Source organism: Lissotriton helveticus, chromosome 7 (genome assembly GCF_964261635.1).
Source record: "Lissotriton helveticus chromosome 7, aLisHel1.1, whole genome shotgun sequence".
Lineage (NCBI taxonomy): Eukaryota > Metazoa > Chordata > Amphibia > Caudata > Salamandridae > Lissotriton > Lissotriton helveticus.
In genome coordinates, this window is record NC_136068.1 from 423,967,659 (window position 1) to 423,995,372 (window position 27,714).

Here is a 27,714-nt window from a genome sequence, read left to right on the forward strand (position 1 = left end):
GGCTAGTGTCTGACCTCAGCATGCTATGCGCATGTCTTTGAAGTTAGTGCCGACTGGAACGCGAACTGATTGACGCCGTTTGACCCGAGAGCAAAGTAAGTACTGTGAGCCGGCGTCTTATACTTTCATGCTGTTAACCCGATAAAAGTAGATGCGCTAAAATGTGCCTCTCGGTCATTTAATCTAGTAACTGCCGAAGAGCCGCCTGAAGGTCTCCATTGAGCTAGCTGGTCGGAAACCCACATATATTATGGTGAGCATCCACACTAAAGCCATAACTTAGTCGCGTCCTTTGTCGTGCAGTGTTGTTATTTCAAACCACGATTCCATCTTGTTACAGGATTAACAAGGTGACTCAAATTCGGCCCTCAAATCCAATTCATTCTGCCGTGAGAGAACGGATTACAAGCGCGAGCGATCCGGCTCCCGCCCAACTGCCAGCCGCGGCAAATCCGCCCCTGGGTGAGTATAAGCATCTAGCCCAGTCTGGGTAGTAGGGCAACTAGTAGAGTTGCACTCCCCCGCCGTAGGTCGTGACCGACAGCCTGGCTTCAAGCAATCACGCGGTCTAGCCACTTTGTATAAAGGCATGTTAAAACTAAGAAGCTCACTCCCAGTTTTTTGCATTAACAGAGAGCTGCACCCCGAATGCACCCTCCGCGCTGCTCGAACACCACTAGAACAGAGTTAAGAAACGAACTCCCTGCTTCCCTCCGCCCTGGAGCATTCCACCTATTGGTAAGCCCCGGAGTGTGTGTGGGATGGTCAGTCTGGTGGGGTTCTTGATAAGTGGTCCAAATTAAAATCAAAATTGACTTAAAAGCCAACCCCTGATCTGCTCAAGTTGTTCTTTGTTGTCACACGGTATGTTTGAGTTATTAATTTTTTGTAATTTTTTGTGTTTTTAACCCACGTTTGTGCCCTGTTTAGATACTGCTTAAGGCCCTGAAGAGAATCCTATGAAAACAATCGGGATTCGAAACGCGTAGGCTCCTGGCCACACCTTACCTGCGAAGAACGGCTTGGCTACTTAATTTTTCCAATCCGTCTGTACATTACTAAGAACCTTTACAAGTTTATTTACATAATCATTTGAGACGAATGTACTTGTGTTCAAAAAAACGTTCTGTTTATTGACGTAGTATTTTGCCCGCAGGCTGTGGCTTTTTTGTTCTTTTGTGAAGTTAATGTGCAAATGTATATATATTTTTTAAACAAAATACTTTCTATGCTTCTATAGTCTTTCCCCTGAATGGTATGAAAGTGTGTTGTATGCGTGTGATATGGTTGGAATATTGAATGATTGAAGACAAATGTTCTGCTTTTTCTTAAATTGTTTCTGTCCCTTCTTTGTAAATAGTTTTTCTTATATTATTTGAAAAAATAAAAATTGATCTTTCTAAAAAATATTGCAAATAAAAAGCTATTAACTAGCAATTCCCGTCCTTGAATTGTTTTTTCAGGTCCAGGTTAGCACATTGTTGGTCGAAATTGTGTATATCAGTATTGGCATTCTATTTTCGTTTTTTGATAATTTGGCTCAGCCTTGCTGATTAGAGCCCACCCGTAGTTGTTTTCTAGTAGTGTGACTGCGTCAGATAACGGTATCTGCATCATGGGGGTTTTCTGCCTCATGGGCTGACTGCTAGTTAACCTGTTGGTTTGTTTAACTAGAATAGGGTCAGGAATAGGGGGATCGATTCAGAACCTATAGGAATACATGACAAGGGAAAGCCCTGGATTTCATGCGATGCCAGTCTTTGGCCAGCAAGTGCGTCCCCTGGAGAAGGCATATGGCCGCCCCTGAGTTCTCCAGATAGGAGAGTACTGCCCTTCTCTTGATTGGGTTATTGAGCCCTTTAACATTTAAGGTAAGAACCTGAATAGACGCATCAGCCATGGGGGAGTATGTACCCTGTCTCTCTCTTCCGCTGTCCTGGTCCAGAGCCACCCCAAGCTCCCGCTCTCGCTATCTTAGTGAATTGAACACACCGGAGCCCACCCCAATCTTCATCTCTTTCGGCACCCCCCTCCCATCCCTCCCCTCAAGCCCCCCATTGCAACTCCCTCTTCCCCAACCGCCCCCCCCCCCTCCAACCCCAATCCCAGCCAGCCCCAAAACTTTTCGATCCTTCCCCCACACCCCGCTACCCGGATCCCAACTTCCCAACTTTGTGAGTAGTTCAGTGTCCCAGTCCTGCCAGTCCATCGCAGGGCTGTAGTAACGTTACTTAGTGGAGCGTGTCCAAGTGACGGCGATCATGGCCCCCCATCCGCTCCCCCGGCACCTGCATAGAAGAAGCGAGGAGTCGACCCCACCTCGAGGGAGATCATTCTGACGTCGACGTTTCTTTGGCCACCTCTTGAATGGCTGTGGCCTGTTCTTGCGAGATGACATGGGCCTCCGGTTTGGAGTGGAGCTTGGGCAATCGTCTGCGTCTTACCCTCCGCCAGCCCTCCGAGGGTTGTCCCTGGGACTGTGTCAATGGTGTCTGGTCCTCCGGTAGTTCCAGGCCCAGCAGCATGCACGTGTCTTGCAGGGATCGTAGTTGCTGAAAGGACCCCTTCCATTTAAAGATCAACTGGAACGGGTGGCCCCAGGAGTATGGGATCTCCTCTTTGCGTAGAAAGTCCGTGACCACTTTGAACGACTTCCGTTTCTGCAGGGTTATGGCCGACAGGTCTTGATACAGTGCAGTGGGACAGTTTCGGAATCGGAGTGGTTGCTTCCATCTCGCGTCCCTGAGAATCCGTTCTTTGAGGGGGAAGTCTGGCAGGAAAGCCAGAATGTCAGGTGGAGGGGCGGGTGCACGCCTGGGGAGTCCCACTCTGTGTGCTCTGTCCATCCTGATTGGGAAGTCTGATGGTTCCCCAAGACGTCGCGAAAGAGAGCTTGTAAGTAGGCTATAATGTCCGTCCCTTCCTCCTTCAGAGGGACTCCCCGGACCCGTATGTTGTTGCGGCGGGACCGGTTTTCCAAATCTTCCGCATGTGCTTGCAGGTCCAGTTGCTGATCCCCCAAGCGGATGACCTCCTGTTGTAGTTGGTCTATTTCCTCGCTCCTGGCCTCGTCTTTCTCCTCGATGGCCATCACCCATTCCCCGAGGTCGTCCACATCGCGTCGGATCTCTTTGACCTCTTCCGCCACCTCCTGCTGCAGCGTTTTAAAGTCGTCCCTGAGCGAGTTGAAGAGCGACTCCAGGAAAGCCATGGTAATTGGCGTGTCCGCTCTGGAGGGGTTAGGGTGCGATTTTGCGTGTTCCGGCGTGGGCGGCCCTTTTTCAGTCTTTGTCTGGCCCTTTGCAAGTATCTCAGGGAGCGTACGTTCTCCTGTCTTCCTGAGGCCCGCCATAGTGCTCCTCTGCTGGCCCCTCTCAGTCCTCACTCAGCCCTGTTCTCACCCCCGACGGGGTATTCGGACCGGGAGCGGGCCCCCCCAGCAGCAGCGAGTGACCGTGTCCAGTCGGGGTAGACGCGAAAGATGTGCCGGCGTTCCCCCGGTTCCCGCCGTGTATAGCTCTATTTGTGGTCTGAACCCGCTGTGGTGCCCGCCAACCAGGCCTCGGAGCCCCCACAGAGTGTCCCCGACGTGCAGCCTCTCCCTCGTCGCCTGTGAGTGCCCCTTTCGTCGGCTGTGTCGGCGTTCCAGTTACCCCAGGGCAGCGCCGTCTCGCAATGCTCAATTTGGACCGGGTGGTAAGTGGGCCCCTTCCCGGTCATGCACCGGGGGCTCGGTTATGCCCCCCGGGACGTCCTCCCCCAGCCGCTCTGCTTCACGCCACCTCCTTCCTGCGAGGGCCCCAGGGGGTCGCAGCTCGGCTGTTTCTGCTGGTTACTGCCCGATCTGGCTAGCGCTGTCCATCATCTCCCGGGGTCCAGTACAGGCCGAAAGCCGGGACCTCAAGTTCTTTTCCCCCCGGCCCGTCCCTAGTCGGGGGTCACGCCGCTCCGGCCTCTCGCGTCCGTCCCTGGCCTGTCGGGGTTGTGGCCTGTCTTACTCTGCGCTGTCTTTTCGGGCTTCTGTCGGGGCTACAGGACAGGCGGCCCCCAGCCGAGTCCCCGCCGGGGGCTCGGTAATGCCCCCCGAGTTAAGCACATCCACCAGCTTCACTCAGCTCACCTCACCTCCCCGGGGGCCTCGGGGCATCATAGCTCGGCCCTCCGTCACGTCTGTTGCCTGGGCTCTGCTTCCGTCGTCATCCGGCCTCTGGGATGCCTAAGGGCTCGCACCGCTACCTCCGCGTAGGCCCGAAGCCGGGGCCTCGATTTCGGCTTCTCCGGCCGATCCCTCTGGTGTTGCCGCGAACGTCGCGGTGGCAGCAGCTCGCTCCGTTCGCTGTCCGCCCTCGTCCCAGGGGTTACCCCGCCGAGCGGGGAGCGCGGGTGGTCCTCGACAGGGGACTCAGTCAGCCGCTAACGGTCGGCCAGCCATTTTCTTCTCGGCTGCCCGAGCGGGTCACTTTCGGCCCGGGAGGTTCCCGGGGGTCCCGGCGTGTGATGCCTGAGCTCACCGGATCGTTCTCATCACTCCTGGCAAGGCAGCCGGGCTTCGAGGTGCTAGGGGGGGTCAAATGGGTATAGTAAGGGGCGCCAAGGGGTTTAGGACGGGGAGCCTCCGGCACAGACGTCCGCTTAGGCCGCCATCTTGGCCACGCCCCCTGTATTTTTTTTAAAAGACTTGTTGAGGGGTAGCAATTAGTTCCTTACGCTCCGCCATTGTTTGGTCAGTTGGGGCCAAGGTTGATTTCTTGAGCGTTATTATCTGCTCTAGCAGTGTTGGAAGAAGGCTTAGTTTGTCTATTATAGGACAGCAAGCACATGGTCGTGGCAGAGGTGAATATTGAGATTGTACTCTTATTATTAAATTGTTACTATTGTCTTATTTGGTGTTTATCCCAACAATTTGAAGAGCGATGATCATTAATTCTATTTGGATGTCCAATTTATCTGATTGCATATTAAGTGCTTTTGTGGATGCCTGTTGTGTGTGTAATAAAGTTCTAAAAAGATCCAGTTAACTATTATGGTCACATGGAGGTTCTCCTTGTGTCAGGAAAGTTATTGATTCCAAGTTGGTTTGCTGATTTTGATGTCTAAGCGACTAATTTCCTGAGTAGAGAAAAGTTGTTTGTTTCCTTTTTGTTTGATTATTGTGCTCTTTTTGTCTGTGTTGCTTTGTGTAACAGTGTTGGGTGTTTCTCCTTTAGATGGCCCTAATTTGATGTCTGTTACGTCGAGGGATTCCTTGTTTAGTGGGATCCTTGTTGAATTCAGCCATGAAAAGTCCAGTACTTCTAAGACCTCTTGATTTGTCTGGTGGACCTGTGCTACTGTTTTTAGACTTTGTGTTGTCCCCGAGGTGCTTGCAATCTTGGGGGTAGAGAAAATTGGAATTTCATGAGTTATTATTGAATTAATTGACTGTAATTTTGTATTTGTTTTTTCCGCCGTTGCTCACTTCTTGCCTTTGCTGAGATGATCCTGTATTGTCCTCAGTGCTGGTATTTATGCCCTTTGTCATCTCCTCTATACCGGTTCCTTTTTATGTCTCACCTTGGCAGCGCATGCTTTGTCGTAGCGAGACCTAAAGTAATCTGTATGTTGGTTTAAACTTCATGTAATCTGTTTTTCTGCTTCCTATTGGCTTACTTGTGATAGTGTTGTTGTAATCTCCCTTTCTGTTGGCTGTTGGTTATTTGCTAACTTCCTTGTAGTCCCGATACAGTGGCGCCTAACTACAGTGTTAGTTTGCTCTGCTTGCACTTCTTTTAATTGAAGTGCAGTGTGCCATCTGTTTTTCACGCTGTAGCCTACCTTTGTAAATGGAGACTTTTGAGCAGCTGGCTAGATTTTGCTGTGTGATTCCTATGCTCCTCCAACCCACTGTCTTTGCTTTCACGCCCCCTCGGTCACAGAGGGGGGTTGCGCTGCTGTATGAAGCATTTTTATCAGCGCGGCTCCCTTTCATGAGCTGGTTCTGCTTTCATTCTTTTTTGAGTTTCTCTTCTTGCTGCGGCACAACATGGTCTGCTTAGATTAAGCGGCTGTGCGTGCTTTCACTTTCATATCAGGCGGGACAATCACAGCCGCTTCTTTGCAATGTCATAGGTCTCGCATAGACCTATGGCACTGCAAATATTTTTTTGTAAAGACTATGTTCATGCTCGAACCTGGATCTCCTGGACCAAAGTCGCCAGCTCTGTGTATTGAGTCACAGCCCTAACTTATTTTAGCCTTGTTGCAAGGGAGGAGGCATGTTCGATGCACCCCCACCTGCCTTGGTTTCCCGCTCAGCCGAGCCTTTAGAGGGCGCCTGTTTTATTCCGTGCACCCCCTCCTCTACTTGTTTTGATGCAGCAACATTTGTTCAGCTGATCCTGTACCTGTTTTACAGCCAACAAAGCACTAAAATAAACAATTAGCACAAGAGTCCCACAAGGCTGAAAATAAATTATACTTATTAAATTATTTAATAATATCAGCCTATTTTTATGGAGCCTACGCCAAGACTCGAACCTGCATCCCCGGGACCAAATACAATAGCTTTGTTTATTATGCCACACCGCTAGCTTGTTTTATTTTAGTTGCGAGGGAGGGTGCATGTTCAAAGCACTTCCCCCTCCCCTGACGTATGTGTTTCATGCTAATCGGAGCTTTTGGAGGACACCAGTTCTATTCTGTGATGTGGCTTAAGGTAGGTAAACCGTGTAGACCCTCATTCTGGTGTGTTTTTCCATTGAAAAATAAAGGCAATTGGTATTCAACATGCCGGTTGTTTATCTGATAATTCAAAATCTTGAAAGTTAAATCAGCTTCCTGCATTATCCCTCACAGATTTCCTTTGCATATTCAGTTGAACATACCAGGTCATCGGAGCCCTGCACTGTAAAATGGCAGGATACCAAGGTGAGGCTAATGCAAGGTGACCGCCCTGTTTGAATATACCTGCCTGCTGTTCTCTAATAGTGTAATGAAACATTTGTTTACCTCTTGACAACTGATCCTTGTTCAAAGGATAAAGGCTGTCTCTTGGTTCACATAAAAGCGGCGTTGCTTAGCCTGTCCTCGCATAGTGACAGGTGGGGCTCCAGCTCCCCCGACTGGCTGACCCTGTGGCTTCAGGGCACCGACTGTTTGCGTAGGCCACGCGCTTTTCCTTTCCAGTTTGGCAACCTGCTGATCTTGTGTGAAATGGGTAATGTTACTGGAGGGCGACACACTTACCCAGCGGTGGGAATTTCATTACCCCTCTACCAGTTTGGCTGCCGAATTGTGCCGTTCATAGCAACTTGATCACTGTTCGCCTTCAGCACAAAGATAAACAAGAGGCTCACTCTGAATTCTACAACCCAGGCCTAGTGGTGCAGGTGGGTCTACCGTAAGCCGTACACCTTATGAGCACGCCGCAAGCTCACAACATTAAAATGTCTTTCACTATTGTATTTTGAGGTCATCAAATACTCAAGAAATTGAAATCCTTTCTGCTACATCCCAGAATTCAAACAAAGAGTACAATCATTAGTGAGCTCCAAACTAGAACACGGATATGCGACCCTGTCAAGTCTTCCCAAAGCGAGAACAGCTCCACTCAAAACGACCCTTAATGCAGCAGTTATACCCTCTTCTTATTTCTTTTATTTATTTTCCTAGACGAGCACGGCAACAGACGACAGCCTCTTTGTTAAAACAGAGCATATTAAAGTGAGTGTTTTTGTTTTTATAATCGCGCCCCACTAAGTTATAAAATAGTTTGTTTTAACTAAAACCTCAGGGCCTGGGGATCTTTCAATTGATTCAGGATAGCTGAGGAAGTTAATGTAACCTCCTGAGCTGGTGCAGAGGTCTCAGTCTAAATCTTAGCACGGCCCTCTTGGACTTTTATCCTTCAGAGGTAGGTAAAATGAGATGTCTAACAGCTTCTGTTTGTGATGTAAGCTTCACGAAGCCGTTCTACTGCTGGCTGACGGGATGTGAGTGACAGTTAAACAGAGGTTATTGCTTTGCTATTGCTGATTAAAGATCCCGGACAAGGAGCAGAGACAGCGTTACCTCCTTCAGCTCTCTTGGCTCCTACACTGCTCGAAGGTCCCCACCACTACTGTTTTGCTTCTTGTGTCAAGCAGCGCTTTATCTGTAATTATGGCAGCTGCGCCTTTTGCCACGCTTTATTTAACTTTTATTCTGGTGTCACGTTACTTGTTTTCTCTTTGCCGCTTAACGCCTGCAATCAATATGCCCACACTGTTAGATTGCAAACACTAAACGGAGAGCGACTGAGTGGAGCAATAACAGAATGTATTCAAAATGAAATGGCATCATTTATCTTGTGTTTTGCTGACAATATTCAAAGGGGTTCGTGGTTGTTTAACATTTGCATAATCAATAAACGAATATTAATGTTAACACGCATGCGCGAAAAGACAGCATTGACATAAAATGCAGTGAGGGTACTTTGTAATTGAACGTAAATTCACTATGAGCATTTCTCGTGGGGGTGCGGTTTTGTTTACAGAGACCTTTCCAAACTATCCCAAAGGCACAGTGTTTATTGAACCCCCTTTGGCAGGTCAGTGCATGTTGAGCACTGGATAATTTGTGTGACAGTGCAGTGAGGTGGGTGTTCAGCGTTTTACCCTGCAGTTTCTCTCTGGTCTGCGCGTTGATGATGGCACCAGGCGCTAGTGCAGCCTGAGCTGCCTGACGGACAGGTAGAGTTCAGCATCAGGGGGTATTTCTGGCACCACTTTGTCTCGCCTTTGTTGGCATGGACCTTATGTGGATGAAAGTGTGCTACATTTGATGCTTTCTGTGCACTCATTGTCTAAAAAGATGCACATCACAGTGACTAGAGGAATGTGAGGCTAAACTTAACACTGATGAACTGTTAGCTCTAAATAGGTTTTAAGTGCTGGCACAGCAGGGTGCTCGATGTTTGTTCCACGTCCAATGTGTGGGAGGCTGGCGGTGAAGTGGATGCCTGGCTGTGGTTGTAAGTGTGCATCACGCAGGTAGTGCGCGATGCTTCAATGTTCTTTATTGTTCACGCGACATGCGCATGTTATGTTACATGCTCTTTGTTATTGTTCTAATATTGGCTCATGCACGCTAGGTGAGTCCGTTCAGTGGAGGTTCGATCGAGGACCGATAGTCACCGTTGGACTTGTCACTGGAAGGACGCTCCTTCGTGCTGGGTGGAGTTGTTATCATAATAAACTCATCTTTACGACATTTCTGGATTGCCTGGACATTATATCATTTCAACATTTGGCGACGATCGGGGAAACTCCACCCATAGCTGCGCAGAGGATTGTATAATTTCGATATCGTTAGTCATTCTGTCATCTCCATGAATCCGCTTGTTTTCGGCGCTTACTTCTGAGTACTCCGGAAGGATTTGGACTTTTATTTCCTTCAAGGGTTTGACCCGGAAAAGGTATGTGAAAATCTTGCTGTTAAATCCTCCATTGCTTAACCTCTCCTTCATGGTGTGAGACGCTTTGTGATTGGCTACAAACGTTAGGCTCATTACCCCGCCTGTAACTGACTTGGATGGTTATTTTAAAGAACCAATCCCTTCGGCCCGTGTCTTCCGCATACGCTGATTTGCTAGAATCTATCTGGATACATTGTATCTCTTGGGGCTCATGATTGACAGCGCGTTTCGTGTTGCTTTCAGCGATGCGCACGCTTATTATTCTTGGTTTTAGAAGAAATTCATTACGCGCACACAGTTTTAACAATGACTCGCACGCTTGATGTTATTGCATACAGTTTCAGCAGGGATGAGCACGCTTTGATGTTATTATTCTTGGTTTTAGAAGAAATGTATTACGCGCACACATTTTTAACAGCGATGTGCACACTTTGATGGTATTGCATACAGTTTCAGAAGCGATGCGCACGCTTTGATGCTATTACATTATTTGAATTCAACAATCAAGACGCTTCGCTCTTCCACAGCGATGCGCACGCTAAATTAACTGTGTTATAGTGGAATCTTCCACTGTTTTCAAGTTCCAACACACAGATATATCTCAGTTAATTATCGTGTGGTCAAGTTCAACAACAGCGACACAAGCTTTAATTGCTTGTATTTTTTCAATCATCATGTGTCAACAGCGACACACACGCTAATTACTTATTTATTTTCATTGTGTGAATGTTCTCTTACACATGTTTTAGTTCATTATTTAAGTGTGTTCTGTGTTTTTGTGATTTTGTTACAACAATGGCTAATCCAGGGGGCGTGGCCAGCAACATGGCCGAGTGAGACGTGTCTCGGCTCTGCTCCGGCAGGCAATAACAATCCGGCGATAATCCTGGCGGCTTATGGTCCCTTAAGACGAAGATAAGACATTGCTGGGGTCCTACCTTTACCCCGACTTCACAGGGCAGTGCTGGAGGGGCACGGATCTCCGAAATACCACTGTGGCTGGGTCTGGTGCACCACTGTGGCTGGGTCTGGTGCGTGATCCCCGGAGCGGCCCTCAAGATGGCAGAGGCCTGTCCAGAGGCCGAGCAGTGAGAAGAGAGAGAGGCAGCTGCGGGCCGGAGAGGGCATCGGCGATCCTGAGCTCCTGGCGACGCACTCCTGCACCACCGGAGGGATCGCGGGGGAATGCGAAAGCCCTGAGAGATTGTGGCGTGGAGCTGGACATCCGGCCCGGTGCCTATGAGGAGGTGTCTGCCGGCCGGGCTACGGGCGATACGAGCTGTGGCGGGGGAAGGCGGAGACAGGCGCTGCACTCGGAGCGGAGCGGTCCTGCTACAGTGATCCGCCCCCCGCGTTTGACGGAGGAGCTCGCCTGCGGCACTTGGACCCCCGCGGGGAGCCGCGGTGAGAGACAATAGCGGGGCAGCGCCGTACTGGGAAGCGGCAAGGAGCTGGTACCGCGATCCGCACCCCCAACCCCGCACTTGCTGGAGGAGCCCGCCTGCCAATGTTCGGCCCCCTGCTGGGGCCGGTGAGGGGGGGTGAGTCTATGCTCTACAAGATCTGTGAGCCGGCGCTGCACCGGAGATAGACGCGGGGTTGCTGCCGCGATCCGCCCCCCGCACCAACCAAGGGAGCCTGCCTGCAGCGTTGGGCCCCCGCTGGGGCCAGCAGTGGGGTGAGTCCGCGCCCGACTGGACCTGCGGGCCGGCGCTGCACCAGGGAGAGACACGGAGCTGCTGCCGCGATCCGCCCCCCACATCTGCTGAAGGAGCCTGGCTGCAGCGTCCGGGCCCACGCCGAGCAGATGAGCCTATGCCGGAGAGGCCCTTTCACGGCCCTGGGGGGCTGACCTAGAGGTGCTGAAGGAGGTGGCGATTTGGGGCTGCTGCCTGGTGACAAAGCCTGGATGGGGAAGTAGCACCACGAGGGGCTGAACGGAGGAACCCCCGAACATCTAGTGCACTGAGGAACGGAGCCTGCTGCGATCCATAGCTCACCTCACACGCGGGGGGGACAGGGGCGAGCCGCGCGGTGACTGGAGGGGGGATTGTACCCTGAGGCCTGAATGGAGAGACGGATTGTCTGGCCGGGGGAGGCCCCCTAGCGACGCATGGGGTCCCTAGCACTGCCGACTGGTGGGCCGCAGGTGCCGTGCAGGACTGGATGCACCTGTGAACGTCCCGCTTGGGCAGGACGGGACTGCCTGGATGATACGGGCTCGGGACTCCCAACCCCTCCCCCCCCTTTACTCTGGCTTCAACTTAAGACCCGGCTCATAGGGACAGCGGAGACATCTTTGCCCACAGACTTGCCGCCCCCTCTCCTCCCCTCGTGCCCCCCCACACCTCCCGCCTGTTTCGCCTGAGGTGACACTGTGCTGGTGCTTCACTCAAGCATACAGGGAGATCCTCCAATCACGGACCCTTGAGAGCGTGGGCTGAGGCGGGGGCCCGAGCGGAACGACACTGTACTGCAGAGGTGCCTCGGGGTGTGGGGCTGCACAGCAAGGTGCCATGGGCAAACCGAGTGATAAAGACCCCAAGCTACCCAGACAAGGGACACTGGACCGCTACACTACGGCCGGCCCACCGCAACAGGAGGAAGATGCTCGGGCTACCCGCTCGGACACGGCCTTGCTGATAAACGCGATCCAGGCCTCATCGGTGCGGTGGGATCAGAAGTAACTCTACTGCGACAGGACCTCCGAAACCTGGCGGCAAGAGTGACAGAATCAGAAACTAGGTGATGCGGAGGACACAATACATGACTTAAGAAAAATGATGACGGAGCTCCAATCGTCCCATAAGCAATTACAGTGGAAGGTGGATGATGCCGAAAACAGGGCGAGACGCAACAACCTCCGCTTTGTGGGATTTAGGGAAGGAATCGAGGGGGCCAACATGGCGGAATTCCTACGCTCATGGCTGTTACGCACCTTCCCTAAGGAGACATTCTCGACCTGCTTCGTCATTGAAAGGGCTCATCGCGTGTTATTGGCCAAACCACCAGTAGGGGCAAAACCTAGGCCGGTCATTGCCCGTTTCCTAAATTTTGTAGACCGATATGATCCTGCGAGAAAACTAGGGGAAATCAGTCTTGACAATGCCCACATAATGATTTTCCCGGACTACAGTCAGGAAGTGCAGAGACAGAGACGCTCCTATGACTCGGTAAAATCCAAACTAAGAGACCTCCAAATCCAATACATGCTACTCTCTCCGGCAAAACTGAAAGTGATCTATAAGGGCAAGTCGTTATTCTTTCAAACCCCGGAGGAGGCGTGGCAGTGGCTCGAGGAGCGGCCACCGCTGACACGGAGGGAACCGGGGGCGACAGCGGCCAATAAGAAGGACGTGCGCGCTGGGGGCCCTGGAGAGGTACCGAAGCCACACAGTTCCGGACGAGGACGGGGAGCCCGCTTGTTGGCTGCAACCCCGTATCACACGGATGGACAATCAAGGCGAAGACGTCGAAGCGCGGCCTCCCTGGACTCCAAGCGACCCTCGGGATCTCGCTTCCAGTGTATGGCGGGGAAAACACACTCTGAGGGGGAGGAAGTTCCGCAGGGTACCTCTTCGGACGGGAAGGAAGTGGATGAACGGTCTCTGCACCCATTGGCACTGGAAATAGCAGAACTGGAGAAAGGACAGATGCCGGAGGATGTGGCCTCCCAGGAGGACCCCCTGGACTCTAACTCATGAAGCTAGGACCAGTCTGGCCGACCAAGAGATGATGTAACATGCCTGGAGCACGCAAGTGGGACACCCCCCCTATTGCTTGTTTGTTCTGTTTCTTGTTTCTCCACTATTTGATTTTGTTTGCCTTGACTCTTACTTTTTAGTTTTTGTATTATTCTGTTGGGGTTCGACCCTGATGGCTACGGGGTACCCATAGGAGTTGGAACCTGTAGACTAAACTGCTTGAGGGAGGGCGACAGACCTCCACCTGCCCTAGAAGTCTACCTCCATGTGTTGTTTGCTAGGAGGGGGTTATCGGGGAGGAGGGGGTGGGGAGGGGGTAGGTTGGGAGAGGGAGGGAGTTACAAGGGGTTATGGGTTACGTGAAAGTTGTTCTGTTCTCAGTTTGACTGGCATATGACACACAGCTCCATGCTACTAGGCACACACGCCGTCATACCCGCCCATGACATCAATACACTTGTTGATAAGATATGACTGCTGCAGATGCCCACAGTACCTCTGGATGTAGAGAGGAGACGCTATCCACTGCTCACCTGGAACGTAAACTATTCGGGGGACAACATAAAACGAGGGCTGGTGACGGCATATATTAAAAGGTTGCATCCCGACATAGTTTGCCTCTAGGAGACCCATCTTAAGGGCACAAAATGTGGATTCCTGGCGCGAGGAGCCTATAAAGTCTTAGCCCATGCGGGATATACATCTGGGTCCCGGGGGGGTAGCCATTCTGAATAAAAAGTCTCCACCTTTTACCGTGACTCCAACTTGGATAGATCCACAAGGACCTATGATGGGGTAACTGGGACATGGATGAGACAGCAGATTACTGTGGTCTCGGTCTATGCCCCCCCCCCCCGAAACTACAGGCTAGGACGCTGACCGGGATGGCAGAAATAGTGCTAGACACGCCAGATTCACTGCATATCATAGCCGGCGACTTTAATTACGTCATGTCCACCCCCCTGGATCGGTCAGGGACTTGACCTGATGGTTCCCACACATCACCTTTAGCCAGAACCATGGGCACACTGGGGTTGACAGATGCCTGGAGATGGCTACATCCTGACACGAAAAGCTATTCTTTCTACTACAATGTGTATTCCCGACTAGACTATGTCTTTCTTCCCCGACACGCCCTAGGGACCGACGATGAGGCTGACTATTTGGCATGAGATATCTCGGACCACTCGCCGCTGCTGGCCCGACTGGGGGGTAGGCCGAGATCGCAGACGGGGGGCTGGAGGTTGACATCATGGGATCTACAAAATCACACAATACTTCAGGGCCTCCGGGCCGACACCAAGGTCTACTTCGCTGAAAATTCAGGCTCTGTGCAGTCATGGGTCATCCTATGGGAGGCCTACGAAATGGTGCTCCGAGATAGGGTGCAGAGCCGGGTATCATGGGAGAAACTAAAAGTTCACGAGGAGCTGTGCACACTGGAAACTAAAATTTCTGGCCTGGAACGACAACACTTAACAGATAGAGATACACAGGTGCTTCGGCACCAGCTTGACGCCCAGCAACAGTACAGGGACTTGGTCACCAACGAAGCAAAAGCGCAGGCACTTGCCACTCTGCACAGACTGTACGATTTCGGGGACAAGTCTGGGATACTCCTGGCCTGGCTGAGTTGCAGGGAGAGAGACTCACGATGGATAGAGGGCGTGACTGATAAACAAGGACGATTACATAGGGAGACACCCAGATAGACCGAGCGTTCGCCTCCCACTTCCGGGATTTCTATGCAGCCCGAGACCTAGGAGACAGGGACGATATAGCGGCCTATCTGGCCGAGATCCACACCCCAGTTTTAACTGAGGAAGACACTGATGCTCTTGATGCAGATATCTCGGCTTCGGAAATAAGGGAGGCGATATCTAGGCTTCGGCGGAGGAAAGCCCCAGGCCCTAACGGTCTCCCAGCGGAGTTCTTTAAGAAAGGGGCAGACCTTCTAATACCCCACCTTCTGGCACTGTATGAAGACGCAACCCAAGAAGGTGAGCTCCCGCCGGACCTCAGAATGGCCACGATCGTGCCGATCTATAAACAGGGCAGACCGTCAGACGCCTGCGAGTCGTATAGACTGAGCTCTCTCCTCAAGGCCAAGTTATTGGCCACGGTCCTGGCCCTCGGATTGCGCCAGGTGATTTCCGGGTTAGTACACCAGGACCAAACAGGATTCCTGCTGGATAGGGCGACGAGGCAAAACCTCCGACGGACCCATAATTGGCTTATGGAGGTGAAGCAGAGGGAGGACCCACATATGTTCCTTTCCTTAGATGCCGATAAGGCATTTGATGCGGTCCATTGTCCCTTTCTAGAGGCGACACTGATCAAGTTTGGGGTCGGCCCCAACTTTCGAAGATGGGTGGACCTACTATATACAGATCCAAGGGCCCGGGTACTAGTAAACGGTGTACTATCGGAAGATTTCCCTGTTCGGAGAGGGACCTGACAAGGGTACCCCCTGTCCCCGCTACTGTTCGCCCTCACGGTTGAAATAGTGGCGTGTAATATCTGCCAGGTGGAGGGGGTACACGGCTTCCGCATAACACAGGAGGACCTGCAGGAGGAGACGATTTCGCTATATGCGGATGACATCCTCCTATATGTGACGCAGCCGACAATCACGATCCCGACACTGTTTGAACTATTAGACAGGTATGGCTCCTTCTCAGGCTACAAGATAAATTGGCACAAATCGATCTTGTATAACCCACGCCTGGATGAAGATTGGCCCCCACTTCCGGGAGCCCTACAGGTTACCCAGTCTGGATTTAAATATCTAGGGGTATACCTGACAAATGACAAACAAGTTTCTTATAAAAAAAATCTACTTGGAGTAATCCAGAACTTCACAGAAGACGCCCTCAGCTGGAAGTCATTACCTTAGACGATATTAGGCCGAGCAGCAATGTTCAAAATGATCACGTTGCCACGCTTTCTGTATGCCCTGCAGAAGGAATATTTTCCCCTACCCCGACAGACGTTCCAGACAATTAATGCCGAATTGCGCGCCCTTCTCTGGCTAGGGAAACAACCTAGAATAGCTCTAGCTACACTTCAACGAAATCAATATAATGGGTGGATCTCCCTGTCAGATGTGGAGGCCTATTACTGGGCTCAGCACCTTACACCGATAAATGAATGGCTGCACGCACAGGCGGATCACCCGACATACAGGTTAGAGAGGGCCACCATGGCGCACCACACTAGCCTACACTATTTATATGGAGGAACTGGGAGGCGGCGGCTGCTGCCAGCCACGCAACTTACCATAGATGTATGGGACAGAGCGACGAGGATGACTGGGTGGGCACACAAACCGACCAAACAGACACCGATTTGGACTTGTACATGGTTAAAAGAACTGCACAAGCTCGCCGGCTTTGGCGGGTGGGATACCATAGGGATTTCAACACTGGGAGGCCTAGTGAAAGGGGGAGAGTTTAGGACATATGAGTCCCTGAAGGCGGAATATAGACTAACCCCAGCGCAGTTCTTCAAATATGCACGACTGTGTCATGCCTGGAAGGCCGAGGCGGCGCTAGCATCACAGCTACCTGAGTATGCCCCCCTAGAGGTCCGACTATTACAAGAGCAGGTTCCCAATAAATTGGTATCCCTGACATATAAAACTTTGATTAATAATGCACCGGACGGGTTAGGGAAACTGTGGGCGGCCTGGGAGCAGAACATGGGCGATATGGACACCATAGACTGGGAGACGGCCTTGATGCATCACAGGGAGGTTGCGATCAAGACCCGGTTACGTCTCATCCAATATAAAATACTACACAGGGTCTATTACGACAGGGTTAGAATACACCGCATGGGGAGGGCTAGTGATCCCTGCTGCTTGAGATGCGGATACCCGCAGGGAACTTTTGTCATACCTTGTGGGAGTGCCCCGCCATAGTCACTTACTGGACGCATATAGGCGAGCTAAGTAAAATCCTGGAGGTGACGTTACCAATGGACCCTAAGTTTGTGCTATTGGGTATTACTACTGAGATAGACCTGACCCGCCCACACCTGATCTTTGCCCTGCTAGCCTTGATGGTGGCAAAGAGAGATCTGGCACGTGAATGGGGAGCTCCATCGCCTCCAAAAGTGGGAGATTGGCAGAGAGGAATGGACATGTATATGGCGGCAGAGAGAGTGACATATAAAGCTAGGGGCTGCCCGGTAAGTTTTGCAAGGTCTGGGGGAAATGGAGGAAATACCATGGATTTGATGCAGGGCTGGGGACTGCATCAAATGGGCCGCCAGAAACATCGGCCAGGATGTCGCCCTGGGCCCATGGCCAATGGCTCAAGAAATCAGATATTCAGTTACCCCCTTTGGCAGTGGGCATAGGTGGGATCATGGTGGCCGGCGGGCCGGGAACGTACAATGCTAAATTGATGCATGCAAATATAATGCGGGGGGCGGGGGGGTGCTTTTTGGGCTGGAAAATTAATTGTGATATGCCAATTATTTGTGATTTGATTCAAAATGCCAATGAAAACCGTTAAAAAAAACAATGGCTAATCCACAACTACAAGTTACTCGATCACCTCCTTTTCTAAGCAAACCTGGTAGCCCCGAAATTATCTGGTCGGAATGGTTTGGGCTCTTTGAAAACATTTAATTGCCATTGACGCAGCGGCTTAGTCTCCTGCTCACAAATCTGCAATACTTTTTGGTTGCCTTGACCAAGCTGCACAAAGGATCTTCAAAAGTATTCTTCCTATTCCTCCACTGGCATCTCATGCAGGTGATGGACAGTGGAATGTTTACCTTGAAGCTATTGCTCGTCTTAAAAAACTGTTTTCAGAAGAACCAAACATTATGCTAGAACGTCATAATTTTTATGCAAGGAAACAAAAAGAAGAGGAGAAAGTTGAAGAGTACATATCTGCACTCAGAGTCTTGTCAACAACATGTGATTTTGGTCCGTTATCTGATAATTATATTAGAGACCAGCTTATTTTTAATTGCGCTTCACGAAAGATTAAAGAGAGGATTTTAGGATGCAAAAATCCTTCTCTTTCAGGGGTAATTGGTCTTGCTTTAAGTATTGAGCAGTCAACTCTCTCCAGTAAAGCAATGCAGAATCCTTCGAAAAGTGGAATTAATATGGTCTCATCATCAGATACTGAACAAGACAATGCCATTTATGCTGTAAATGTAAAAATTGAAAATGGTAAAGTTGGACAGAGGAAACATTCATTGTTTTGCTATAGATGCGGTTCTAAAAACCACATTGGGAATTCCCCAAATAGTCCTGCAATTAACAAGCGATGTGTAATTTGTAAAAAGATTGGGCACTTTCAAGGGGTATGCAGGAATACCAGGAAGTCAGTGAATGTGAACTATGTTGATTCAGAGGTTGAAGCATGTAGCAGTTCTCGTAACAACATAATAGTCACTTTGGATTGATTGTGATGGTGAAATTCAATCCATTAAGGGTCCTTTATGTTCTGCTGTAATTGATGGTGTTTCTTTACAGGTGATGTTTGACTCAGGGTCACCAAATACGATCTTGAGGGACTCTACTTTTTATGATTTATGGAAAAGGAAAGTGGATCTTTTAAAGTCTGATGTAAACCCTAAAGCATTTGGGGAAAAAGACATAAACATGATTGGGTATTTCACCGGTTTAGTACAATGTCTTGGAAGGGAAACAATGACAAAAATGTACGTTGCCGAAAAAGGTAAAAATATAGTTGGCTGGAAAGATCTTGCTCGTATGGGTTAATATTTAGTTCCTGGGGATGAAAACCCAATTGAGGTGGGGGAACTACCTGTGTGCAACATTGAATGCAACATGTCTGATTCAGATTCTGGAGTTTTAAAGGAGATTATCTCCGAGTTCAAGTCAGTGTTCAGTGACAAAGTGGGCAGTGTGAAAGGTTTTGAACACCAGATCAGGTTAATCCCTGGGGCCCAACCTATTTCTCACAAAGTACGCTCTGTCCCCTTAAGCGTGAGGAGTGAATTAAAAGTGAAGAATTTGTGCGATCAAGGTATTATAGAGCCTACTGATTCTTTAATGTGGGTGGCTCCCATCGTTGTCGCGCGCAAAAAGTCTGGCGAAATTAGGCTTTGCGCGGACTTGCGCGTGCTGAATAAGAGTATTATCATAGACTGCCACCCCCTTCCTAAGATCCATGAGTTATTGCAAATCTCGGAGGTGCTAAGTGGTTTTCGCTGATCGATTTTAAGATCAGCGTACCACCAAGTTTCTTTAGCAAGAAACTCCCAAGAATTAACAACTTTTATTACACCATTTGGGGTATACAAATTTTTACGACTTCCGTTTGGCTTAGCGTCGGCCGGAAGCGTCTTTCAGAAAATCATGGATTCTCTTTTTTGTGAAGTTAAGGGTGTACAGGCTTATCTTGACGATATTTTGATTTTTGCAAAGTCTATCGAAGAACATAATATAATTTTGAAACGTGTTCTATCAATTTTGATGTCAAGGAATACGACTGTACGGTCAGTCAAGTGTAAGTTCGCAGTCCAAGAACTAGAATATTTGGGACACACAATTTCTAAGCATGGGATCAAACCTACATTTTCAGTTATTAGAGCCATTGAGGATGCTAAACACCCCACTGACAAAGATTCTTTGCGGTCTTTTTTAGGATTGGCCAAATATTAAACTAAGTGGTACAAAAGGGGGTGGTGATAGACGGAGCGTCTGAGCCAATCAAACACTCACACCCAGTCAACAGATCTGGGTTTAATCCATCACCGTTCTTTAGCCCACTCTGTCACCCCAGTTCAGACATGGCCATATGCAAATCAGTCTGACCCTGTGCCTCATGGGAACAGTCCAGCCCGAACTGCCAAGCCATGCCTTTCCTGGACTGGAAAAAAGCTTCCGAGGACCAGTTTCTGGCATTTCAGCCGTCTTCAGCCCGGCTTGCTTGAATCCAGTGGCAAAGTGAGCAAGGGACTCACGTCTGAGCATACCCTGCCAACTTATGGCGAACAAAGTGGTACAAAAGGGAGTGGTGATGGACGGAGCAACTGAGCCAATCAAACACTCACACCCAGTCAACAGATCTGGGTTTAATCCATCACCGTTCTTTAGCCCACTCTGTCACCCCAGTTCAGACATGGCCATATGCAAATCAGTCTAACCCTGTGCCTCATGGGAACAGTCCAGCCCAAACTGCCAAGCCATGCCTTCCCTGGGCCGGAAACAAGCTTCCGGGGACCGGTTTCTGGCATTTCAGCCATCTTCAGCCCGGCTTGCTTGAATCCAGTGGCAAAGTGAGCAGGGGACGTCAGTTATTAGAGCCATCGAGGATGCTAAACACCCCACTGACAAAGATTCTTTGCTGTCTTTTTTAGGATTGGCCAAATATTATACTAGGTTTGTCACATCCTACGCTCAAGTAGTTGAGCCGTTACGCATGCTATTAAGGTAAGGTAATAGCTTCAACTGGTCTTCTGATCTTGACAAAATTTTCAGTGAAGTCAAGAAAATGATTGTATCTGCTCAAGCCCTACATGTTTTCAGAGATGATTGTACATCTATTATAACTGTAGATGCGAGTATTTCAGGACTTGGGTCCGTGCTTACACAAAGAGTAATAGGTCAGGAACAGACGGTAGCTTTTGCGTCAAGGTCTCTCAAGTCCTTTGAACGTCACTACATTACTATTGAGAAGCATTGGCATGTGTATAGGCAGTTCAAAATTTTTAAATCTACATATGGGGTCGAAAATTTGAACTGGTGACTGATCACAAACCTCGGATTGATATTTTTTACAAGGTTAATTCCTCTTGTATGTCAGCTAGGTTGATGAGGTTAGTGTCCAAGCTTCAAGAGTTTCATTTTGATGTAAAACATATTCAGGGCGGAAAGAATTTCCGTGCAGACTGCCTTTCTAAGTTATCAATGATCAAAGATGATGAGGAGGACATTTCTAATAAGGATATTGAATGTGTTGCTGTTGTGGATGCTGTGTGTGAATATAGTTAGGTTTTATCAGAAAAAGATTGGAAGCTGGCTTGTGAGAAAGACAGTATTCTTCAGAAAGTAATTGATTATTCCACCCATTGCTGGCCAGAACCTAAGGGTTTAGATAGTGATTTACGTAGATTCACTCAAGTTTCTGAGGAACTTTCTGTAGAGAACAACATTGTTCGGAAAGGTGACAAGTTTATTCCTCCATTTAGTTTACGTGCTTCGATTGTGAAAGAAGCACATCAGGATCATCTAGGGGTCACTAAAACCATTATGAAAATAAAACAACATTACTGGTGGCCCTCATTAGACACTCAGGTTAGGAAGGTTGTTGATTGTCCGGAGTGCCTTTTGTCAGACAAGCACTGGCATACTCTGAAAATCCCTTTACATCCTACCGAATTTCCACGTATTCCTTGGGAGAAAGTTGGTCTGGACTTTTCTGGTCCTTATTCCATTTTAGATCAAGAAAAGAAAGATGTCATTTTATTGATAGATTAGTATTCTAAATGGATGTACCATGATTTTGTAAAAGCTCCTGTTACTGATTCAACGATCTCTTTCTTAAGGAAGATTTTCAGTTTGGAGGGCTCTCCTAAAGTGATCATTACTGATAATGGTACGCATTTCGTATCTGAAAAAATGTTCCTCAGTGAGTTGGATATTAAACAACTCAAGGTTGCTTTATATTCTCCTTCATCGAATGGTTTGGTGGAGAGAGGAAATAAGGTAATCAAAGAAGGGATTCAGACTGCGTTGGCTTCTGACCTTAATGTTGAAGATTTCATTAAGCCGAAAGTGTGGAGTTACAACACTGCACCACATTGTACCACTGGGGTCTCACCTTTTGCTTTGTTGAGGGGTAGGGAACCACATTCTGTTTTATTTCCAACATGGTTACAAAATATTGCTGGAGAAAAGAAAATTAACTTGAAAGAAGTGTGAGAATGTGCATGCAAAATCAAATGAAAATTAATTTTGATAAAAAGCATAATTCTTTCAATACGGATGTACTGGTTGGGGACTGGGTTTTAATTAAAAAGCCAAACAGAATTAAAAAAGGGGGCTCCAAATACTTTGATCCAGTTCAAGTCCTTAAAGTTAGCAAAGGAGCTGCTTTTATTGATAAAAAAGGTTGGTGGAACATACGACAACTTGTAAAGATTTCTCATCGTCAAGTAGAGATTATGCAGAGTTGGCGGGGTGGTACATCAGAGGATCCAGATTGGAGTCACTGGCTAGATATTCCTAGTAAAGTCGAAACTCCACTTCAGGCAACCTCTGTTTCTTCTTCTGCTTGTTCAAATGTTCAAACTGTTTTTGCATTTTCCTCTCGTGGTCGGACAATTAAGGTCCCTAAAAGATTTGATAGTTTTGTCAGATATTAAGAACTGTACTTTTTCGCCTTCTTCCATTAATTTATTTATTTATTGTTCATTTTATTGTAAGGGGGAAGGTGGTGTGGTGGTAAGTGTGCATCGCGCAGGTAGCGCACGATGCTTCAATGTTCTTCATTGTTCACGCGACATGCGTGTGTTATGTTACATGCTCTTTGTTATTGTTCAAATATTGGCTCATGCACGCTTGGTGAGTCCGTTCAGTGGAGGTTCAAGCGAGGACCGATAGTCACTGTTGGACTTGCCACTGGAAGGACGCTCCTTAGTGCTGGGTGGAGTTGTTATCATAATAAACTCATCTTTACGACATTTCTGGATTGCTTGGACATTATAACATTTCAACACTGGCTTAGATAGTATTATTTATCGTGCAGGAGCCTGTTGCAAGTTGTCACACGGCCCAGTGTTTCTAGAAACCAGACTTCAAGGTGGAAGTGAGTAAAACTTCATTGGTTTGCTACTTGGTTCTAAGTGTCATCCTTCTCGTAATATTCCTTACATCACGTGGCGGGCCATAGTAAACATCATGATGTAAGGTAGGGGTGAGGAAGTGGCCCCACAAAATACCAGATTTTGCTAAGTCTATTGTGAGCAAGAATGTCCAGAGTCGAAGTTGCTGCCAAGTATGGCGACCAAAGACATATTGGTTTCAGAAAACAGCCACTGTTCTTCATACTCTGATGACATGCTTGGGAAATATCAGTGTCTTTCTAACTTTTTATACCATTTTCCAGCCAAGTCTTGACATTTACCAGGAAATGTCAATAAGTACGGAGTGACCTCTTAAATCTTAGGTAAATGCACGTATTACAATACAAACACTTTTACTGGTACTAATAAGAGAACAACCGCTTTCTGCACCAGTCCTTTGGCTTCCAAAATTACTTAAAGCGTTTTGCACCAGTGCAGCAATAGACGAAACACATTAACAAACATTTCACAAAATACACCAGGAGGATAGGACTTGGAAAATATGTTACTTATTTAATACATTTTTATAAAGAAAACTTGGTCTGTGAATAATTTTGGTTAAAGCTGTGATGCATTGGACGGCACAAATTGGTGTGCTTCATGTGTAACCTTTGTGCAAAACTTTAGTTTGAAACAGTTCTGTTTTAGTAATTTGCTGCTTACACGAGCAGAATAGGTCATTTGCGTTATTTTTTGCACTTGTGCAGAACTGTATGTAGCTTCTTAGTGCCTGTTTCCCTTCAAAGGGCCAGGCATAATATTATATTAACGTTAGTTCAAATGGCTTTTGACAATGATATGCTATTTTCTAAGAACTTTCAATGTTGTTAGTTTAGGGAAGTGAGGCATTAGGAGAGGAGACACACTGGGTGTGGAGCTTATGGAGAAGTAACACCCCGATTAGAATGTGGGCCTCCTTGTTTCAGGTATTTTCTTTATTTTTTTTGCAGTCTTACGTAGCACACATGTAGGTAAGGGCTTTGGAGCAATTGACATGAGCACCACGTAACAAAACGTAAGGTCATGTTATTTATTTTTTGTGTTTTATGACTATTGGGATTACATGAATTGCCCATAGGATATTAAACCGGAGCCAGGTCTCAAACCAGCTCCAACAAATACAGTAACTATTGCAATAGTAAAAAACATTACCATTTACAATGCCAATACATTCAACTCCAACAAATGCGAGACCTATTGCATTTCCAATGCTTGTTTATGGTAGATTTTCAGCTGTCTATGTCCTTGTTCTTTATTATGGACTCTGGAGTTGTAGAGTTTGTTTTTTCCAGGTCGTTATTGTGGTCAGTTGCCTGGCCATTCGAGCTGATAGGGTCCTTTAGTGTCCCTTTTGTAGTTGGGCTATGCGTTGTCCTCTGAGGGGTCAAGAGTGTCTAGAGGCCTGGTACTTGTGCTGGCATCCAATAAAGTATTACCCCGTGGTCCTTGAGGAAAGAGAGTCTTGAGCCTAAATTCCTAATGCTGCTTTTGTCTACACTCCTGAACATTGTTAGTATTGAGGAGATCAGAGGGCTTGCTTGTATATTACTTTGGTTTCCTTTCTTGGTTTGTTTTTTTGTACTTTGTTTTTTAATACCTTGCTTTTAGATTTTAGACTTATGGTCTGACGTCTGCTTAGTTTTACCTGATTTAATCTTTTCTCCTTCACAGGCTGACTACTTTTTTGTCCCTGCCCTTGTTGGTTCAGCGATTATGTAGCAGTATGTAGAATAATATAAATAGTTGTTTAATTCCTTGCTTCTCTCCTTGGGACGCAATTGAATTGTGTCCCTTTATTTAATTGAACTTTTTATCTTTTTTTAATTTATCGCGTCCAAAATAATTGCCTCGAGTTTGACCTAACTGCAAAATGTTGAGTCTGCCAAATTACTGCAGAATGACTGCCCTGATGCCACTTAGCGAGCAGCCCACTGTTGCAGAGCTGAGCGACTGTAGTTGATGTGCTCTATTGCATTAGAGTTTCAGTCACTATACCCGCTGTTAGCTGCCAATTACCAGTTGCCTAGTGAGGCCTGGTAGAGGTAGGGGTAGAGGTAGACGGAAAATGGTAGCCTTGCAGGACCCAGCAGACCTAGTGGGGACTCGCCAGCCCACGCCGCACCCAGACCTGGCTGGGCCGCTTCTGCGGGAAAGGGGGTCCCACTCTTTACAGGGCTCACTTGAAGCCCAGCGCTTGGTCCACCTCAGGCCACACACAACCTTGCCTCGCATTATCTCTTGCTGGCGCTTTTTCCCGGGTGCTCCCAATCACCGCCTCTGTCGCCACCGTCTCACGAGCGGCGCCTTGCACCTACCACCGACTGTGATAAAGTGAGGGCCGGCCGATCTCCTGCTCCTCAACGTCCTCAACAGCTCTCTGCGGCTCCGCTCTTCCGCTTTTACGGCTTGCCGCTTCCCCCATTCCTGTGCACGGCACTCCTGCAATGTTGTCAGATTTTATATAGCACAAAACCAACCAAAAAGTAGCCCAATATTGCTACTTTAAGGAAGGCGGGGCAGGGACAGCGTCAAGCAGGTGGTAAATGCATTGGAATTGATGTTGCAGAAGTAAATATTTGTCTAATAAAGCACTTTAACATACTACTTTGCTGGAGCGCTGTATATATATTTATTACAATCTAGCAACTAGCACAAATCAAAATTTTACCGCACAACTGGGAAAAATATAGCCCAATTGTGGGTGATCTAGCCCAATCTGGCAACATTGCACTCCTGCCGGCTGACTACGCAGAATAGAAAGACTAAAAAGAGAGGGAAGACCCAAGCCTTGTGTATTTTGTGTTCATTTTCATGTAGATCTTGGGCAAAGCGAAAGCATTGTTTAGACTTTTATGATTTACCATACCACACAACCATAATTTGAGCCTTTAAAGGTGACTTCATTAATGACCCATCACTCGACTGTAATTTGCTAATGCCAGTTCGTTGATATGTAAAAGTTATATAAACATGTCCTGAATATTTTTCAGTCCAAATTATGTTAAAGGGGAATAAATCTGAAGGCCTGAAGGGGCTACAGAACTATGATTATTGATGTATTTCACAGTTCAACAGTGGCTAGGGAGTTCATTTACTTTCTTGCACTAGGGCACTTGACACACTGTAATGAACTACGCTATATTGTCCTATGAGGTGTTAAGTGCCTATTTGGCCTACTTTTGAATGATCTGTGATTGTTTGAATACATTGCATTCCACAGATTCTTTGAAAACGGGTGTATGTCTTCTTCGAGAAAACTAGGTCGTGTTTTCATATGTTATCCTTCAAAATGTCTTCAGTTTGCCGATTGCTTTAGTGTTAATATATATATATATATATTTTTTTTTTTACAAAGGTGAACGTTTCCATTGATTCGGCTGACAGGAAGAGAGCAGTTAGTTCTGTGTGCACGTACATTGTGTATCAATGCAGTCGTCCAGCACCATTACACTCCCGAGATCTCCACTCCATGATTGTTGCAGCTTTTCAGTGTCTATGTGTTTGGCTCACTGAACATTCCAACATGCTTAATGAAAAAGTGAGTAACTTTAAGCGTACATCTTTATAGTCAGAAACCAGAGGTGCCACCAAGTGATTATTAATTAAAATGTTATCTTAGTTACCATCTTTCTATAAATATATATGTATACTCCTTTGAGGCACGATAAGGTGGGCTTGTTATGATTTTCTACACATTTCTATCTATGCAGAACAACCTGTTGAATACAAATGAAAAGGACGCTATGCTGTATTTTGAAACACAGCTGTTGTGCATTCTGGTCACTGTAGTTTACACATGAGTGTTACTTGGAATTGAAAGTTCACAAACTCGAACATTGCTTCCAAATAGTGCATTTGCAATTAAATTGATAAGAGTATTATTAAACAAAGATGTTTTTTCCAGTCCCAGATTGCAAATATAGCTATGCAAATACAAGTGACTGACACTCTTAAACCCAGGTATTTGTATACTGGGTCCTTTTTCACTGTTTACCATCAAAGTGCATTTAAATTTAATGCCAACTGATCCTCACAGCTGCATATGACTAAGACCCTGTGGGAGTTGAAACGTGTTATGCGTTATGCTATCACTTTTTTCTTGCCTGCTGGAATAAAATCAAGTTTTCCAACCTCTCGACTGGATGGGCTTGTTTATCATGATGTGGATAAAGTGTGATTTTCTTTTGGATGAAAAAAAAAAAATATATATATATATATATATATATATATTACTTCTATGAAAATAACTGGGAGGGATCATGATGAGGTAATGTGGTATTTAAACGATGCGGGAGTTCTAGCATGTCATGTGATCAAGACCAGGGTAACCTGGTCGAAATGCGTCATGTTGGTGAGAAGAAAATTAATTTGCACTTTTGAAACTACCCCGAGTTGTGGTCCGTTCCTGCTTTGGAAAACGCCGTGGTTGATGTTACTCCGTATTGGTGTTTTCATTGGACTTTGGATTTTCATTGAATTTAAGCGCTGTTGCTGTCAGCGTTTCAAACGGACCCTCTTCACGTTTCTGGGCTGGGATTTGGCAGCTGCCATCGCGTTCCGCGATTTTTGCTTTGACCCGGAAGTGGTTCTTGTTTCCCAGCCCCCCGCACTGCAGCAACCAGGAAGCTGTAAGCCGCGTTCGAGGTCGGTGAAGCCGGGAGTGATTTCCAAGTTGGTTTTTCAGTGTCCGAAGACTCTGAGACCTTCACAGGTGGATCACAAGAGGTGAGCTGTCTTCTG

General features: G+C 47.5%; 1 protein-coding gene across 3 annotated transcripts in view; it reads left to right on the plus strand.

Moving 5' to 3' along the window:
• Positions 1–27,714, plus strand: part of RALGAPB (Ral GTPase activating protein non-catalytic subunit beta) — a 2,268,266-nt gene that overhangs the window by 1,283,995 nt on the left and 956,557 nt on the right. For all 3 annotated transcript variants that reach the window (XM_078652319.1, XM_078652321.1, XM_078652322.1), the window contains one exon: positions 26,330–26,512. In XM_078652319.1, the coding sequence (XP_078508445.1) occupies positions 26,330–26,512 (183 nt within the window). The remainder of the gene's footprint in view (positions 1–26,329; positions 26,513–27,714) is intronic.